Source organism: Pogona vitticeps, chromosome 2 (genome assembly GCF_051106095.1).
Source record: "Pogona vitticeps strain Pit_001003342236 chromosome 2, PviZW2.1, whole genome shotgun sequence".
NCBI lineage: Eukaryota > Metazoa > Chordata > Lepidosauria > Squamata > Agamidae > Pogona > Pogona vitticeps.
The window spans coordinates 195,068,126-195,087,815 of record NC_135784.1 but is presented as its reverse complement, the minus strand read 5'-3'; the positions used below and the strand labels follow the sequence as shown (position 1 = coordinate 195,087,815).

General features: G+C 41.7%; 1 protein-coding gene across 5 annotated transcripts in view; it reads left to right on the top strand.

The window, feature by feature from the left end:
• LOC110088903 (ephrin type-B receptor 5) overlaps window positions 1-19,690 on the top strand; it is a 160,309-nt gene that overhangs the window by 33,853 nt on the left and 106,766 nt on the right. For all 5 annotated transcript variants that reach the window (XM_072991836.2, XM_078384776.1, XM_020811529.3 and 2 more), the window contains one exon: window positions 13,289-13,508. In XM_072991836.2, the coding sequence (XP_072847937.1) occupies window positions 13,439-13,508 (70 nt within the window). In that variant the 5' untranslated portion in view covers window positions 13,289-13,438. The remainder of the gene's footprint in view (window positions 1-13,288; window positions 13,509-19,690) is intronic.

The window sequence follows — 19,690 nt, the reverse complement described above, 5'->3', positions numbered from 1 at the left end:
AAATTACAGAGCAAATGCACATGAAAGTTAGCTGCTCTATTCTAATACCTGCATCTTAGCATAGCTTCAGCATAGTATCAGGATATAAACAATATGCATATTTTGCAGCAAATGAGCATAATGTCCTCCTAAGAGATAACTAAGTCAACTAAAGTCACTTCTCTCCTCATTTTTATACCCAAAGTTCCAACTTCCAAACTTTCCCAGAATATCTGCCTATCAGGTGTTAAGTTCCCTTGAACTTTTATGAAGAAGAGAAAAATTTCTCCCCCTCCCCTCACTCAGCTGAAATAATTTTCCTAATTAGTTCAGTAGGAAGGAGTGAAGTCAACTCAGCCTGGAAGCTCTTTCTTACAGTGATAAGCCACAGGTGTTAATGCCTTCTAATTACCACTGGGCATTTCCCCCCTTCTCTTGCTCAGCTTCTCCCAGGTGTTGACTACAAAGACTGGTTTTCCAGAAGAGCAACCGAGTCCACAATCCCTAATTTTCCTTCTCTCTTGACACTGTATAAGCCACATCTCAAAGCACCCCAGCTATGACTTGTTTCCTGGAAGTATTGTTATCTTGACTGGAGATAATGAAATTACTGGGACACTTCCTGGAAATCAGGGGGACTTAGAAGTTGCTGCTGATGGGTTAAATTGGAGCTGTTGTGTGTTCTAGCTTCTAAGCTGTGTGGTTGTTCCATTATCACTTGAGATAGAGTAATCAGGGTCCCTGCAAGCTGGTGGCATGCCTGTCATTGTGCCCAATGGTGGTGCTGCCCCCATGCTGTCCATGTGTTGGAACTATATTTGCTAATGGAAAACTTGCCAGATGTGCATAAGCTATCCCCATAACCTCAAGTCCTGATTGTACAGGATTCCAGCTTATGGGGACAGCTGGCTAGCTTCCCCTTGACAGACTTATCTGCAATATGCGAACAGCCTAGATGTTGGGGCAGACAGGATGCAGGGCAGTCTGCCCAACCCCATGCTCTGTTTCAATGCAGTGTTAATCACCTGAGGCAAGGAACAATTGAACATGGTTGTAGTCAACAGAGCATGTTTTCTGCTCAGAAAAGAATCAGTTAACAGTTGTTCCCCATGGCCGCTCTTGCAGCTGACTGTTCCCCGTGAGCTCATGTAGGTGATTTTAATAGGTAACCTGACAGTTTGCTTGTGCATAACTAAACAAGGAGATAAGCTTGTGCAAAAACATAGGCAACTATTATTTGTTATTCCTTCCCATAGAATTGCTTTCAGCAATATCAGCCAAAATTGATGTGAGAAGTCAGGACACTTTGTACACCTGTCTGCATGTTTGCTTTTCTGATGGAGGGAAATTTGTGGCGTCGAAAAAACCCTAAGAAGCTAAAGCCCCCCCCCCATTGCTTTGAGCATACATTTGTTTCCTTAGCTTTTGGACTTATGCTGGAATACAGATGTAGCTACCACTCCTGCATGATATTTTAGTGAATATGACTATGTGCTGTGACAGCTTCTCCTTTCTCAAGAATAGTGTTCATTATGACAGATTTATTTCAATTGCGGCTTTTATTTTTTTAAAAAAAATTATAATCAATGAAATGTCAAAACATACGGCATAAGGAAAAGTTGAATTACAATTCATCAGATCCAGAATGGCAGCCTAATGCTTTAAATCGAATGCACATTGAAGATACAATCTTGTCTCCACATACTGTACCTGGAACTTACTGTATGCCTGAGTAGACACACGTAGGATCATGGTAGAGCAGTCAATAATGTGTACATGAACACAATTTAATTGCAGCTTGCTGCTCATATTTTGTGACTGATCCTTGCCTTTCACACTTTTGAAGGTAAGAATATATATTGGCCATGGTCCTATTAATGGATTGGTTCACAGAACGAGGTGTATGAAGAAGTCCCCTGGAGCATGTGAGATTGTGACATTTTCATGAAGATTTATTTTTATCAAGTTACAAAATCTGTGATGTAGAATTTAGGATTTATGAAGGGAAAAATGTACTTAATTTTAGTTTAAAAGAATTCTTGTTACATTTTTGTTTTTATTTTCAATTTTTGAGAAGTGGAAGCTATGGATATCTTAGGGTTAGTGAAGGTTTACGTTTTCTTAACAAAATTGAGTACTGATTATTAGAACAGGTTATTATTGTCATGTGCCATCCAGTCACTTCAAATTCCCGATGCCTATATGAATTAATAGCCCAAATCCTCTTGTTTGGCATTAATTTTTGGAGGTAAATTGCCCCAACTTAAGAAGTTACTGTAGACATTATCAGTTGCACGCTGAGTCACACAACTTAGCATGCAACAAATAATGTGTAGAGTGATGTCTTAACTTAAAATAATTCACTTCCAAAAGTTAGGCTGTTTGTGTTATGCCAGTATAACTAGGCAAGAGGATTTGGGCCAGTGACCTACAACTACACAAAGTCTTAATACTCTTCTGGAGGATGTGTATTTAAGGTTGTCCAAGTGAATGACCCACAGTATAATATGAGACATTTTACATAATTTTTCAAAGAAACCTATTGAAGATAGGAAATCTAGGTGACATTAAGCTGTTTTAAGTCGTATTGATTTTTCAGTGGGAGAGATCAGCATGCATTTCTTGTGCTAACATGAGCGGAAATCAAGAGCACATATCTTTACGTGGGTTGCCAACAGTCATTCTAGTTCATCATAAAGGACATCAATCAAGAACAAAAAATTAAGCTGTACTGAGATGGTAACTAGAAATGACACATGCATACAAACACATGCACATTCCATAAAGTGCATTTGCTTAGTGGATTATCCTGGGTGAGGGAAAGGATAGTATTTTGATTACAGGAATAATAATAAATCTTTTATCCATCTTAGCTGTGATGGAATTTATTCTGGCTTTGCATCCTCCAATCCTGACAGCAAGCCAGGTGGGTTGTTGTTTTGCCATGTGTAACAAAATATTGACACTGGCTCCATCATGATTTAGCTCACATAATGCTAAAATAATGTGTAGCACGACATAGGTGAATAGAAAATTTTTACTGCAAAGTGCCAGGATTCAGGTGCTTCCCCTTCCCTTTCCTTTCTTCTCTCCATACAGCTGAATGAACAAACCCCCAGTTTAACTTTGCTGTGTTCCTGGCGTATTTTTACATGCACACCTGGATTTGTGGTTTAAAACAGATTCTTCTCAATTTCTGATGTGTAGCATTTGTTGTTTAGTAGTTTTGTGGTGATTTCTAGATTGCAGGTAACAGAGATGGAGGCCGTGTGTGCATGGCCAGGGCATCAGTCAGGCTCCCTTCTCCATTGAGCCTTGTGACGCAGTGGTTAAACTGCTGTACTGCAGCCAAAACTGTGTTCACGACCTGGGGTTCAATCCCAGGTAGCGGCTCAAGGTTAACTCAGCCTTCTATCCTCCCGAGGTCAGTAAAATGAGTACCCAGTTTGCTGGGGGGTGGGAATATATAGCCTGCATAACTAACTTGTAAACCGCCCAGAGAGTGCTTGAAGCGCTATGGGGCGGTATATAAGCAGCACGCTTTGCTTTGCTTATGCAAGTAGCAGTAAAGAAGATTTAGTATTATGTGCACACTGACTCATTATGTAGGTAAAGAGGGGGAATAATGTGCTTTCCCCCCTCACACATATTCGAGGAAGGATATAGTTTTGGCTACATGGGAAGCAGTGGTGGTTTTTTCCCCGTTAAAGATTTGTCCATGTGTCTGCCCGCCTGCCTGCATACCTGCCTGTCCATAACTAGAACTGTCAGCCGCTGCTGTCTGGTGCAAAGTATTTAGGCAGGTCTGACATTCTTATTCCAAGAAATATGAAAGGAAGGGAAAGGGAAAGCTTTGATGAGGCAAATTAACTCTTTTAAGGAGGCGGTAGGCAGAGGTTGGCATGTCCTTCGCTGCGACATGTGTTCTCTTTCCTCAGACATTATAGATTATGTTTTAGTCTCCTCAGCAGTGCCAAATGTTGGGCAAGAACTTGGCAGATTTGGGTTCAGATATCAGCTTGGCCTTAAAACACGCTGGGCGAGTCGCATTCTCTTAATCTGGCCTACCTGATAGGGTTGTTGCAAGAATAAAGGAAGGAAGAGAAAAATGGTGGATCTACTTCCAGCTCATGGGAAAAAAGAATCAAAATAATGTCTCTTTTTTTAACGCTTCCCCCCTGTGTGACTCTAGACTGCTTCAATGGGCCCACTCCACTTCCATTCCATAATGAAACCCATAAAATGGTGTGGGGTAGCGAGGGTGTGTGTGTTTAAAACTAGAATCATCCATAGCAATCTACCGGCCATTCACAGAGTGGTATGTGTTTCGCCCTGAAAGTAAGTTGATTGTTTGACTTGATATAATATGTACCTATTTCTTATTTTATTATTAGGGAATTATATAGCTTACAAGTAGAGATGGATCCTAATACATATTTATTCAGGATATTTAGGGCCAGTTTTCACAGACAGCTGATGGGGGAGGTAAACCTGTTTGTGAACTGCACAACTTTAGGCTCCCGGCGACGAATTACATAAATGAATGCTTCTTCCTATAAAGGAATTCCTTGCAAGTAGGAAACCAGTATGTCTAGAAAGGAGTTGTCCTCACTCTGTTGTGCTAATTTTATTGTGTGGATTTTTATTGTAGGAGTGAAGTAATAGTGAAACCTTTTGATTCAAGCAGAAAATAGCTTGCTTCTTTGATTGTGGCCCATCCAGATGAGATTTTGCTTCTTCCCTAGAGGACCCAGAGAAGGAAATGAAAATTCTGAAACATCTACTTGGACACTGAGGCATGACAACCTTAATTATTTACACCAAAACTTTAGTGGTGGGGTAAATAAATTGGAATTGAGGGGAACCTGCTAGAGGGCTGGGAAGATTATCTGCTCCCCTAATATAAAAATAATAGAGGTTGTGAGAAAATGGTTGAGGATGTTGTAACCACAATACAGTATATATTTTGTAACACCCGTTTGCTTGGCTGCCTTGCAGATGAAACAGTATGCAAGCTCTCTCTGTGTGTGTGTGTGTGTGTGTGTGTGTGTGTGTGTGTGTGTGTGTGTGTGTGTGTGTGTGTGTGTGTGTGTGTGTGTGTGTGTGTGTGTGTGTGTGTGTGTGTGTATATATATATATATATATATATATATATATATATATATATGTTTTTGCTCCTATACATGCATGAAATGCTCTTGTCTACCTGGGATTCCTAGGAATTCCTTCAGTGCCACTCCTTGCTTGTAGCTGGAAGAAGGGTGGCTGAGCTGGTTCAGCTCTGCTTTTTTGATTTTGCTGACATTGATGAATAACCAGGTAGAGGTCAGTGAAACAAAGATGGGCAACTTCACAAGTTGCCTGTGGGTTTTTTGCTTCATGGTTGTTCTGGTTGTATGTCCTTCCTCTCCCTTTCTCTGTAATACGCAGATTGTCTCTGCACAACAAATTCGTATGATGCATCCGAGACGCAAAGTACAAATTATGTGGCTTTGGGGTTTCTGGAAGGAAATGTTTGCATTTTTGGTTTTCATTCTGACGTTTCCAGCTGATTACCCAGAAGCCCAAGCTTGGGGAGACATGGAGACAAAGCAATTGCCATTGTTTTGAGTTTTTTTTTCAGAGGTGACAGGCTTTGAGGGGGTCCCTGTCTCACCTTATCAGCTCTGTTATGTTTCAAATGTGGCCTGAAACAGACAGATCCCTTGGAGACAATGAGCGGCAGGTGATGAATGGTGAGGAGTAGGGTGGAGAAAGGCAGAGCTCGGATGTCGAAAACATATTACTTGGTGTCCACAAGCATCCAGAAACAAATTTCAGGCTGGCATAGAGTTCCATGGAATGCAAACACACCCATGAACATTGGGAACTGCCAGCAAACATGTTTTGGTTATAGGGACATACAAAGGGTATGCATATGTTGGTTATGTATAGCAGGGCTGGGCAACCTTCAGGCGTATGACATCCCTTTGGTTTTTAATTAGAGTCCCAAGATCTACCAATCAGAATCAAATGCAAAAGACATATGCATAGAATTAAAGGATTTTGAATCCAAGAATCTGAGTACCAGAATTGTATGTAACAGAAAGGCTGGGGTAAGAAGAAATGGATCTGGCCACAGAAGACAAGTGTGTCTTCTGTGGCCAGATCCATTTCTTCTTACCCAAGCCTTTCTTGGTTTCAGCAATGTAATTTATGGAAGCAAGACTGGGGAGTGTGTAGGGGTGAGTTGTTTTGTTGCAACAGTTGTGAAACAATAGAAAGTCAGAAACTCTGATCTACCAGTTGATCCCAGTATACAGTCTGATGCACAGAATAGGTGCATGTGGGTGCCTACTATTGAAGGGGAAGAGGGTGTAATGGGCATGGATATTGGCTCTAAAGAAGGTCTTCCCAATTTGCATTCCAAGCCTAAATGGCCCACGAACCTGTAAAACACAGGAGTTTTGCTGAGATGCTGATCGTTTGGGTTCATATTGATAGGGGATATGTTGTGCAAATCTGAGTTTCCACTCATAGGGTGTGGAATAGAAGATGGAATACAAAATGAGAAGCACAGAGATGTCTATACGATTGTGTAACTCTATCCATTCATTATTGTTTGTTTTACCAACATAGAAGAGTTTTTCAGCTCCGTCCTCTCTACTGTCGCTCCCACCACCCTCTTACCTGTGGTCAACAAGGAGCCCTAAAAGGGAGAGCTGCGGATCTCCATGGGGGCTCTCCACTTCAGCTAGAACCCTGGGAGCACAGGATTTTGACACTCATGAGGAGCATCCATAGACAGCAGGGGACCTCCTCATTTCTCTTCACATGTTAAAGAATGGTGGAACCAAGGATGGAGACACCAGGGCCAGGGCACTCTCTTCCTCATATGCTGGGAAAGTAGCTAAAGAATAGGGTGCATTCCTGAAACTTATTTCAGGGGGTCAAGGAGAATGCACCACTAGGAAGGGGAGCTTCTTCATATACTGGGCAGACTCTGCTTCTTCTCTTTCAACACAAATAGCAAGTACAACAGCAACAAGACTGTTATTCTTTTTAATAATTATATAAATAATGCTGGCCAAGGTGGATGTGAAACAAATCACTATCCATCAATATGAATAGAGTCCCCCATAGTTTTAGATGGTGAGAAAGTATCGGCCTGCTATGGTGGTGATGGTTGTTAAGACCATACTTCCTTGATCTCCTGGTGTATCTGGTGCCCATGTAGTTCCTATGCTCTGGTCCCATGTCCCCATGTTCAGGAGCTACTATGGGCTTGACTCCAGACCTAAATCAATGCAGCTGCTGTATTTGAAATTTGTCTTCAGTTAAGCATGCATTGTGCATGGAAAGTTGCAAGAGCGTGAGGGAAGCTTTCTCTAACGGCTGCCCTTTATCTGTCAGAACCTTTTACTGGGAAATGAGTTCCACTCGGCTATTACATTTTAACTTTCCATTTTGATTTTTCCAGTTGACTACCTGTAAGTCCAAGCTTATGGAGCTCAAGCCCTTTATTCCTGACCTGTCAGGCTGCACTGGTAGGTTTCTTGGTCTTTCCGTGAAATAGAGAGGGTGCCATCACGTGCCAAAGCACTTCCATTCAGCCTGCAGGAAGACTCACCCTGTATCCTTGAGCAGCGCGGTTGCTGGTGTTAATGCCCTCCCTTTAGCTGTGCAACATCCTCCTGTGTCCTTGGTTGTCTTCATCTGTGGCTTTGGTTGTGGGTAAGCCTCAGAAGCTGAAATCAGCAGATACTTAGGTTTTTCCCTCCCCTCCCCTGCTGTCTAAATCAGAACCAGCTTTCTGGATTAGTCATAATTTATTTAAGAAAGGAAGGGGGGGGGAGAATTGTAATTTTCCAGTCTAATCCAGCCTGACAAAAGCACAGATGCTTGGAGGAAGGAGCAATTCAGGCTGGCTTGGACTGGGATTGCTATGGAAGCCAAACAGTTGACTTTTGGGGTGGTGCTGGTGCTGGCGGCAGACATATATTAAGTAGGAGAAGAGAGGGAGAGAATGGAGCCGTCCTCACCCAGCCAGTCCTTCATAAGCTGCTTTGATACCCCAGAACTTGAGCAGAAAGAGTGAAGCTAGGTATATTTCGCCCAACTTTGTCTTGTCTTGCTTGGACAGCTGTAGGCTGGACTGAGGGCCCTGGTGTAGCCCAGAGAAAACCAGCAGGTTGATTTCTCTTCTCTCCTGCTTTAAGGGGCGTGTGGCCCCTTCCAGCGCTGAACTCCAGAGGAACCCACAGTAATGGTATCTCTACTTTATCTGGATTAGTTTGTAATTGTAATCCAGTTTCTTACCACAGCTCGGCTCTGACTAAACACTTCCACCATTGCCCCTGAATCTAAGGGGGAAGGAGAAATAAGGTTTTGAGACACACTGATGTGATGCTGTGTTCTAAACATGGAGGCTTCTGGAAACACCTTGGAAAAATTACTTGCTAGGCCTACCACTTCCGGATGCTTCTCCAAGACATCCTGGTTGGCGATTCAGGGTATTGTAGTCCGCAGAAGCAACTTGTCCAAGGTTTGAGGTATGTAGGCTGCTTTTGTGGAAAATGAGTTGGGAGGCCACATGATCCATGAGGCCTACTGTTACGTTATGTAGTACTGTATTCATGTATTCCCCCCACCCCACCCCGCCTTTCCTAACCTTTGCAAGATGCTTTGAGATCTTGGTATTAAAGTCTGTTCAGGAAGACAGGTATTTTATTATTTACAGCTCTCACTCTCCTCATAATAGTCTCTGTGGCTTTGCTCAGATGGCCCGTAAATGCTTCCAGCAATGGATCTCCAATCGCTTCCCTAGAGAGTGGTCTGCCTTGTGCGGGCCGGCTAGTTCCCAGCCCCCCTCCATCACTCAATTTATTCCTGTAAATCCTCTTTTCCAAGCATTTCATAAAACCTCCACCGTGTGCACATCTGTAGAGAAAGACATTTTAAATTCTTCTGGTTGTACTTTATTTACTAATTTGTTTTTTATATTTCCCCACAAATAAATGCCTATGACAGTCCTAGAATACAAGGTGATACCTGTATTTCAGTGTAAAACTGGTTTTACAGTCATTTCTTCACCCCAGGAAACCTGGGAAATCTAGTTCTATATGGGGTGTGTGTGTCTTTATCTCAGTAACAGAAATTGCAGCACACACACTAAATCAAACCCTGATATTCATTGTGGAAAATAAGGACAATGAAACTGGTCTAAATCCCATATACGTTTTTAAGTTATTGCCCAGTTTTTCTGCATTTTTTAACAATTCACACACATGCACGTACACACACACACAAGAGAGAGAGAGAGAGAGAGAGAAGCAAGCAGGTTTCAGTCCTGTGAAAGAACAATCTGCATATGGGTGGAAAATAAAGTTGTTGCCTTTACATTTCTGTATAAAACTATCCATTTTATACCTCTTACATCTGGCGAGCCTCTCTGTTTTGGAAATCTGTACATTTTTGAGGTTTGTGGTGTGTTTTGGGAAAGAAAAACACACAGAAACACATGAAAAACATGCACACCTAAAAATATGGACACTTGAAAAACTGCAAACAAATATGTTTTAGTCAACAGGAAAATGTACCTTTCTGGGAAATATGTATATACCAACAAAACAACCTCAGAACAAAACCACACACTTTAGGAGAAAGTCTTGCAACTGGATTTGGAACTAGGTGCGGGACAAAAATACTGGGTGGTTTCTGAGACGCACAATGAGAATGAGACACGCATTTTCACATCCCTAACCCTGAAATGAGCCCATGCAAGAAGATATCATGAAGCAATTACAATCAAAACTCCAGACAGTTACAAATTGTAGTAAAACCAAATTTATTTAACAACATTCTATCTGTCATATTGCAGATCTGGAGTAGTGTGTGAATTAAAAATGTGACAGATACTGGCAATATTTCTCATCCTCATACAAAAACCTGGGGACATTGAGACACATGTTGAAAAAAAATTGGGACTTTTTTTTTTGCTTTTGCATAAACTTGAAAAGATCAGCACATTTTCCCATCACTATCGTCACTCACCAAAAAAATGTGTTTTTGTGCAAACCTCCTGTACTTTGAGTAAAACACACCCTGTTATCTGGTGCAAGCTTTAGTTTGTGTACAAAAGAACCCTTCTGCAAATTTTTATCATACAGAAAAACCTCCTGAAATGCAAATCAGGAACAAAAACTCTCACCGTCTTGCTCAGGGGAGGGAAACCTTTTAAGATTTCCACTCTTCCTTGGGAAAATGGAAGGAGCAGATGTGAACATTGGTAGTGGACATCTCCCTGGGTGGCAAAAAATTCGGAGGGTCCTTTCTGCTGGATTGTGTTTTCAGAAAACACAAGCTGACAGATAGTCATGAGGTCTCTTGGCTATACCCCCACCCATCTATAAAGTGGAGCTGATTCAGTTCTTGGGCTCAGGGTGATGGTCTAGTGGATCTTATTTAGTGGATGGTCAGTCAACTCAGTCAGCCAGTCAGCAATTTGAGCAGCTTTGGAAAGGTTAGGATTGCAAGGTCAATGGGGTGTGCATCAGCTCTGAGTCAACACGACAGCCACTAGGAGATCCTTGATAAGTGTTTAACAAGATGGCACAACAGAAAATGGGGTTTCTCAATAGGAACCCTTCCTTCCCTGCAGCTTTCCTTAAGTAAGGTAGAGACTTAGAACAAATCGTTAGCAGAATGTATAAAATAATACAAAGGCTAAACATCAGAAGAGGAGAAAGGTGTTCAAGAAAGAAAGAACTGGCTAGTTTACATAAAAAATGCCCAGTAGATTCAGACCAAGGGCTGCTACACATACAGATACACACACAAACAAATGAGATGGAACAAAATAAACAAATGAATGTACAAAATAGTGGTTTGGGGTCTGTCTAGCCTGATTCGTACATCAGTACTACTAGTCTCTAGGCAAGTGCTAATGAGAAGCATACAAGCAGGGTCTGAAGACAACTGCTTTCCCTTGTTTTCCTCCAGCAAGTTATCTTCTACTGCAAGGAAGGACATTGCAGCAAATAATAGTGGATATGGCCATTTTCCATGCATTTGTCTAATTGCCATTTAAAGCTCCTTCAGCCTTTGATTACCATCAGATGTTGTATTAAGAAATTTCATGTAAGCCATTTGTTTTGTGTGTGTGTCATTTCATATGTCTGTCCTGGATTTTGTGCACCTCCTTCATTGGGCTGAGGAGCCCACTAATTGCAATGCAAGAACCCTTGATGGGCTCAGCTCACTGACAGAAAGGCATAGAAGATGCATAGAAAATATACCAGATGGGCGGGATATAAATTGAATGAATGAATGAATGAATGAATGAATGAATGAATGAATGAATAAATAAATAAATAAATAAATAAATAAACAAATAAATAAATAAAGTACCTGTGAGAGATCTTGGGAGCAATGCAAAAAAGAAGAAGAAGAAGAAGCAAAAAAGCAAAAAAAGCAAAGTAAAGTGTGCTGCTTATATACTACCTTATGGTGCTTAAAGCACACTCTGGGTGGTTTACAAGTTAATTATGCAGGCTACACATTGTCGTCGTCCCCCCCCCCCGCTGCCCCCACTGGCTACTCATTTTACCAAACTCAGAAGGATAGAAGGCTGAGTGAACCTTGAGCTGGCTACTTGGAATTGAACCCGATTTGTGAGCACAGTTTTGACTGCAGTACAGCAGTTTAACCACTGTGTCACAAGGTTGTTATGCAAGTGACCAAGATGGCTAAACTGAGATGGGCATTAGGGATGTCCCCTATTCCCCACCATCAAATCCAGCCCATGCCCTCTCTTGTCCTTTTTTAATGGCCGCAAATCTCTTCCCCCCTGCTAGTGTGAACTGCTTGTATGTGTCCCCCCTCCTTTGACTAAAATGTGTCTGCTGTTATTGGTTGTTGTTTTTTTGTGCACTTTCAAAAAGTGCATATGCACTTGAAGATGTGTGCATTTTATCAGATGGATGTTCAATGGGAATATATGAATTCTGGACCAAAGAAGGTCTGCATTAAATGCCTGTCAGCAGATTACCCACAGATAGTCCTGGAGAGTGCACAGTCTATGATTTCACAGGGAAAACGTGCAGCATATGAAACTGGATATATGTCGATTTGTTCAGAATTTCTGCATAGCTTGCTTGTCTTAAAAAACAAAAGAGCAAAACCATGTTTCTAGCCTTTTGCATTTGCAATACAGTACCAACCATCTCAGGAGCCCGAAGGATGGCTGGATATTTCCAGTGACCTTATCTTCAGTGCTCTGCAAAACTCCATTGCCCTCTCTGTGATTAGAAACCGGAGTAAATCATGCAAAACCATAAGTGTTGTGGGATAAGGAGTACAAACTGAAACCAACGTCCTGTTCAGGTTTTATGTGTACTGTACTTAAGGGCAGTCAGGCACCATTTTTTCCCCTTTGATGCACTCCCGTTCACACAGTTGCGGTGTGAGTGGTAGCGTGACCGATTTGGCAATCAGTGCTTGTCGGTTTGCATGAAGGCGAGCCTGCCAGAACGAGAGAAACACTTACATGATGGCTGTTATGCAAGTGTGTAAGAGGACAGGATTCTAGCCTAAGATAAGTTATGCAAATTTGTTCTGTCTGCATTATTTAGGAAGGGTTGAAAGTTCCACCTGGGAAGTGGAGAATTTGGATTGCCTTGGCGCTAGTGTTTTTTTTTTTTTTAAAGATCACCGAGTTTTTACTCCTAAGTGCAGTACAAATCCCATTGAAGCGAATGGGTGTTGTTCCCAGACAGAGATCCATTTCAATGGGGACTGCACAGAAGAACATTCCAGTAGAAAGTATCTTTTAATTTGGGACAGGAGAATGCAGAAGACATCCATAGATTCCCTAAATCTAATGCCATTAATGATTATTATTATTTCTGTATAATAATCTTAGAATTGCAGAACTGGAAGTGACCTTTTGACTAATCAAGTCCAGCCCGTGTTGGAGAGGCACAATGGGAAGTTGAACTCTCAACCTAAACCACCAAGCCATCTGGCACTTCAGTTTCTTGAGGTCTTACCAGAATCTGTAGAGCAGAAGTTGGAATCTGTTCAACTAATTAGATTAACTAATGCGAACATTAATGAGAAGAATGATTTATGCACAGTCAGTGTGAGTTGTTAAAGAAATAATTACGTTGCTTAAGCTTTCTCTGGCTGTACAGTTATTTTCATTAATAAGTTGCTGTGCTTGGGAGTTACTACTTTCTTCTCGATACCAGTGAGGTTGATACTGCAGGATGATCTACTGGGAGGGTTTGGTGTAACCTTTTCTTTCTGTTCTTCTCCTGCTTTATTGCAGTTGCCACCTCCATGTGGAATTGTGCATGCTTTGGTACATGTAGACCTCAGGCCCTTCTTATCTACGGAAGCAGTTGTTGGGACAGTGGTGATGAAGGGATGATGCTAGAAACCCTGGAGAAGTTACTTGGATCCTGAGACCATCTTAAGGATGAAGAGAAGAAGAGCTATGGCTTGGCTGTGGATGGCATGCTTACTTGGTCTAGCATCTTCTTTAGAAGGTAAATGCAATGCTGATTCACCATATTGGAGTGGGAGAAAAGTCCTATTGTGTCATATCAAACGAGGAATTGTATAACGTGATCACTTATTTACTTATGGACCCATGATAGTTAATGTCTGCTCAAGGAGCTGAAAATCTGGGCTCAAACGCTCAGCAAAATCTCCACTGGAAGAGCACTAATGTTGGTGGCTGCCAGCCATGACTCTTGGATTGGGGTCTGAAGAAAAGCAGTTTCAGGGGTTTTAAAAGAAAACAACTTGGGGTTTTTGACTTCTAAGAAAGAAGGGATCTTCAGAAACACCAAACACATACTGTTCTCTATTTACCAAGAAGCTGGTGCTGTTTGTCTCTCTGGAGGCTTGCCTTTGGCTTCCTTCCTTTTATACATTTATAACAACCCATAAGTTTTCTTTTCTTATAAACAAATGCAACCAAAACAATCTAAAGATCTTCAGCCTTTTCCTTCTACAGGGTCTGTAGTCTCTGTCCCATAAATTTCCTCCTATTTGAGAAAGAGAGGAAATTCATGGAAAGAATGCTACTTTTACTGGTTTTTGCACCTTGAAAGCATGATTTGAAACAATTGCTTATTTGCACAGTAGATAACCTATGTAATAAAAAGGAAAATCTTTCCATGCTTGTTTAAAGTAAGAGTCTCTAATTCTTGTGGTTTAAGCAGTCAAATCATAAAATCATAAGAGCACTCCAGAAGCATGAGGTGGCAAAAAAATGTTAGGTATTACTTTCTGAAACAACAGTGGTACGGTTCTAGCAATAACTGGCATATATTAGGTTTGCACTTCTGTTGGGTTGTCTACCTCTTATCTTCTCAACTGTAGGAAATCTACTCACTTTGTGAACGGACATAAACATGGTTGCAAGCCTGACTTAACCAGTAAGCTGCAATGTAAAGCTCAGGGTAAATCAGATATATCCTTTCTTTCCACCGATCTGGAGATGGATTGAGTGTCCTCAGCTTTCAAGAAAGGTGTAGCATCTTTAAACTAGAAGGGAGTAGTCTGCACATTCTTACACAGAAGAAAACTCTGGTCTGCAAATATCCTTGGGACTGAGTGTTAATAGAGTGTTAGGAGTGTTAAGGCTCTTTAGGCAGGCCTTAACACTCCTGTCAATACTTGACTTTATTTTTGTTATAATTTTCTGTTTTCCCATCTTGAGCATTACTAAGCATTACTAATCGCTATTGTTTTGAATTGTTTTTAACTGTTTTAGTTTACAATGTTTAATGGAACCTGCCCAGAGTAAAGGGCAGGATAGAAATCTAACTAACTGACTGACTGACTGACTGACTGACTGACTGACTGACTAACTAACTAACTAACTAACTAACTAACTAACTAACTAACTAACTAACTAACTAACTAACTAACTAACTAACTAACTAACTAACTAACTAACTAACTAACTCCTGAAGGTGGTATAGAGTAGGTTGGTTGGTGTGTGCCATCAAGTTGGAACCAAATTATAGTGACCCTAATAGGGCTTTCAAGGTACATGAGGTATTTAAGGAGTGGCTTTATCAGTTCCACTCCCCTAGTGAGTTTCCATGGCTGAGCAAGGATTTGAGCCCTGGTCTCCAGAGTCCTAGTCCATCAATTGTGTACTTGGTGCAGGGGAAGCTGATGGTTTGGATCTCATGGGCCCATGAATCTGCTGTGGGTTTTAGTCTGAACCTTTGAGATGCTGTCCATGGTGTTGAATCCCACTTCCAAAATAGGCTCAACACTTTGGATAGTTTCTATCAAGTTTGGACTAGAACTTGGAGTCGATTCCCCCTCCCTGACAAAATTGAAGCCACCAACAACTACAAGACTTGGCTGTATTTCTGCAACTGTGGGATGTTCCAAAAAAGGAGAGAATCAAATTAGATGGCAGTGCTGCCTCTGTAAATTGGCCCTGTGAGTTAATGCTTTGTGGCTCCCATATATTGCTGCCGAGAAGCAAATACATGGGAGCTGTGCTCTGTCTGGCTGCTGCTTTAAGCTGAAAAGCAGAATAGAGTGGGCACGAAGCATATCTGTATAAATACTGCATTTTTATATGAACACTTTTATGCATTTTAATGGGTTAAACGTACCTGCGAACCCAAATATTGGACAGGATTTCTGTAGCTGTGTTGCTGAAGTGAGCAAGAGAGTGGCAAAAGAAGTATGGCGAGAGTAGGCACCCGTTTGATTATCAAAAGCACTGTATTTCAGCCTAGTGTGATTGTGGGTGTTGTCATCTCACTCTTTAATGTACACATGCTTGTGTGTTTTTATTGTAATGGGTAAAAGTATGCGTGGTTGCACTCAAAAAAGTACATTGTGTCTCTACTGATGGAGCTTGAAGCAGTGTGGAAAGAGAGTAGGTGTGCAGGAGAGGGCCAGGCATGTCTTCCCAATGTGTGTATGGGAGAGATCTCTGTGCATGAATGCGTGGTTAACAGATGTGCTTGTAAGAATGATGCAGTGTAGGAGGTAGGTACATTTATCCAGTGACATTGATGGATGGGTAGAATTATAGTAAGAGGTAATGTAAAAACCCTGTATTATTCATTATTATATTGGTAACATATTATAACAGGATTGCTTATTGGTGTGCATAGTGCATGACCAACATAAAGAACAACAACAACAAAATATATCTCTGTCTGAAGGAGCTTACATTCTGTATGGGAGATAGCAAGTCCAACATCTTGCACTCCACAGTTGCTAACCTCATGTCTATGAGGAGCTCATGGAGCAGGTTGAATGGGAATAAATGCCCTTTACTACTGTGATGCTGCTTGCCTGACCTCACCTACCGAAGGTCTAATATACAGCAGCATGCTGACTCCCAACAAAGAGCTTCAATTTGACCATCATGCATGGTATAAATGGGAAGAAGAAGCCAAGGTATCAAGGGCAACGTGGGGCAAGGCGGGACTTACTGGTCCCTGTATAGTCTGGACACACCTGCTGTTGGCTGAATATGAAACGTGAGCAGTGTTGGGTCTGATTAATGCTTAGACAGGGAAACCACCAGGGAACACCAGGATTTACCACTAGAGCTAGGGAAGAATTCTGCCTGAAAACTTAAGGAACTGCCTCTGCCAGCCAGAGCTGACAATACTGAGTTAGATAGGCCCAAGGTTGGGCTCAATATAAGGAGCTCCCTAGGTTTCTTCTTAATCCTTTAAAGACAGAGCAGATGGGTGTGCCTCAAGCAGCAGATTTTATGGAATCGTTTCTGGCTGGCAACAGCTCTCCACGTTTTCAAGCAGGAGTCTTTTTATAGGCCTACTAGGGGCTCTTCAGTATTTTCTGGTGGTCTCCCATCCAAGTACTCACCAGGCCTGAACCAGCTTAGCTTCTGAAATACAACACCAGGTACATTCAGGGTGGCACGGTGCTTTCAAATTTTATTTATTCGATTCATATATTTCTCCCCATTATTGCAAGCACCACAGTAGGCATTTTATATCAGATTAAAACTTACAATACTCCACAATAGCAAAAATGCCAATATAGCTTGGATGACTTTGATAGGGATTGATTGTAGGGAGCCCTATTTGTTGCCGTGCCTCAGTCAGCAAAACATCTTGGGCTGGCTCTGAGAGCAGGAGACACTGGCTGAGGGTTTAGGCGCCAAAACTGAGTGTGGGGATTTTATTGCATTTGAGAAATGGTGTGGAGATTTTGAAAGCAGGCCTACAAGATTCTTACGCTGTTCGAATTTTAATGAAGGCACTTCACTCTCGATGAATGATATTATGGAAGAAAATGGACCTCTCAGTTATCGGAAGCTTGGTTATGTGGAGACTGAGAATAGGAAAAAGTGGAGAGGAGGAAAGAATGAATGCAAGAGGAGGGATTGGGACCAGGATAATTTTTTTAAAAAAAATCATAATCTGGAAAAGAGAGTTAGAGATGGAAGGGCAGAGGTGTCACGAGCAATCCTGTTGCTGGGCCAAAGGAAATCCCTACGGCCGCTTGTGCTCACTGACCTGAACTGTTTGTGATGAATGCTCATCTTTCTCTCACACATGAAAGCCTCTGGAAGAGACAGGTCAGAAAGCAGGAGTGGGGAAAATGGAGGGAAAGAACCAGAAGAGGGAATTGGTGGTGAATGAAAAGACGAAATGCAGGAGGGAGGAAAGGAGAAGGATCAGAAGATCAATAAGGGAGAAACAGACCTTGGCTGACTGGAAGGAAGGCAGGGGGTAGTGGTAGGGTGGCTGCTTTTAATAGGAATGTAAATCTTCATTTGTCATCTCTTCACAGGCAAGGGCGAGGAATTGAATTTTTTTCCCCACCTCCTCGCCCTTTGGTCCTTTTTGATGCTACTGGCTTGATAGTTGTGTAATTTACACCAATTGTGTTACACGTTGTGCAAGAGTGGGGTTGCTGCAGCTTTGTTCCACGGACTCTGAAATATATGAAACATCCCACAAGTTCTTGGCATCTTTTTGAACAAATGACTGGAATGTCTGGACTTGCAGTGCAAGTGTGTGTTCCCCTTGCTTGTTAAAGGGGAAAAGGTGCTAGTTTTGTGTTGACTACTCTGGGAGTATTGTACCTAAACTGCAAAATTCCTGATGGGGAAAAATGGCTCTTTGTCTTGCTGTTGGATTGGAAGTGGGGAATCTAGTGAGGCAGGAAAATTCCTCATCTAGAAGTTCAGACTGCCTAAATTCATGATAATGTGATATTTACTGAGCACTTTTCCCATTCCAATGTTGGTGTTTGGTCTAGCATCACCAGTTTTTTGTTGACCATCCAGATCAGTGGTTCTTAACCTTGGGTTACTCAGGTGTTTTTGAACTGCAACTCCCAGAAACCCCAGCCAGCACAGCTGGTGGTGAAGGCTTCTGGGAGTTGTAGTCCAAAAACACCTGAGTAGCCCAAGGTTAAGAACCACTGATCCAGATGACATGATCACCAAACTACTGCTCTTTCATTTTCTGTCTTCTCTTTCATTCCTCTTCTAAGTGAAAACTTCACTTCTTTCTTCTGCATTTATTAAATCTTGGAAATTAATGACCCTGGAAGGACATTACAACTCCTGTTGGTGTAGATCATCTTAGCGCTACAGCCCTGTCACTCTGTCCCTTACTTTTATAGCAGCAGCTTTGCCTCCCCTCTTTTCTTATCACAGCAATGCAAGCAGCATCTCCTGTTTCCTTTCTTTTCTTTAGCTTGGGATAGGCTGGCGATATCGTGGTAGGTGGCAGACCGCAAAGTGGTGAAACATCTAGACTTCGGAATATTAGATTTAATAGCTATTTGGTTAAACATTAGAAATTAAGGAAACAACTCATTAGCACTGACATTTAAAACTGAGAACATGTAACTCATCAGATTAACATCAACTCAGTAATTAAACATATATGTTTGTGTGTTCTCTAGAATAATAATACTTGCATGCCATAAAGTCGATTACCACTTATGGGCACCCTTCCCAGGGTTTTCTAGGTAGAGAATATAGGGAAGTGTATTCTCTCACTTCTTCTGGGGTTGCTCTGGGACTATGCAGCTTGTCCAAGGCCACACACACTTACAAACTCCCAGGAGACACAATGGGGAATCGGACTTCCAACCTCTGGCTATGCAGCCAAGCACTAGAGAGCGCATATCAGTCCACACTCCATCTCCCCAAAGAAGACTGTATCTCTTTAAAAGCTAGATTTATAATAAGTAGTCCAACCCTGTCCCTCCAAATGCTTTTGGATTATAATGCCAAGAAGCCTTAGATAACACAGACAACATTTTCTCCAGGTTACTGGGAGTTGTACTTTAAGACTGTCAAGAACCTCAGGATTTGGAGCCATTGCTTTGTAAAGAGCTGGCTGACCATTTCTTGTTGAATCACTACAATTCACAAAGAAACAGGAAGCAGGGGAAAATCCCAGACCTGACGCCTTTTTTCATCAGTTCATCACTTCTCACCCAAACACAATTGTCAGGGTTGTTATTCAACAAGTTCTCTAGGTATTTATAGCTTGGAGTGACAAAGTAATCAAAATGCCTAGACAAAATAATAGTGAGCACAAGAAATAGACCATCTTGACTACTGACATGGGTGTCACCAACATTCAGGCTGCCCATCATCATATTCTCCTTCATCTTCTTTGTCTTTGCCTTCTTCATCTCATCTCGTCCATCATCATCACCATCTTCCTCCCCCTTCTCTTCTTCT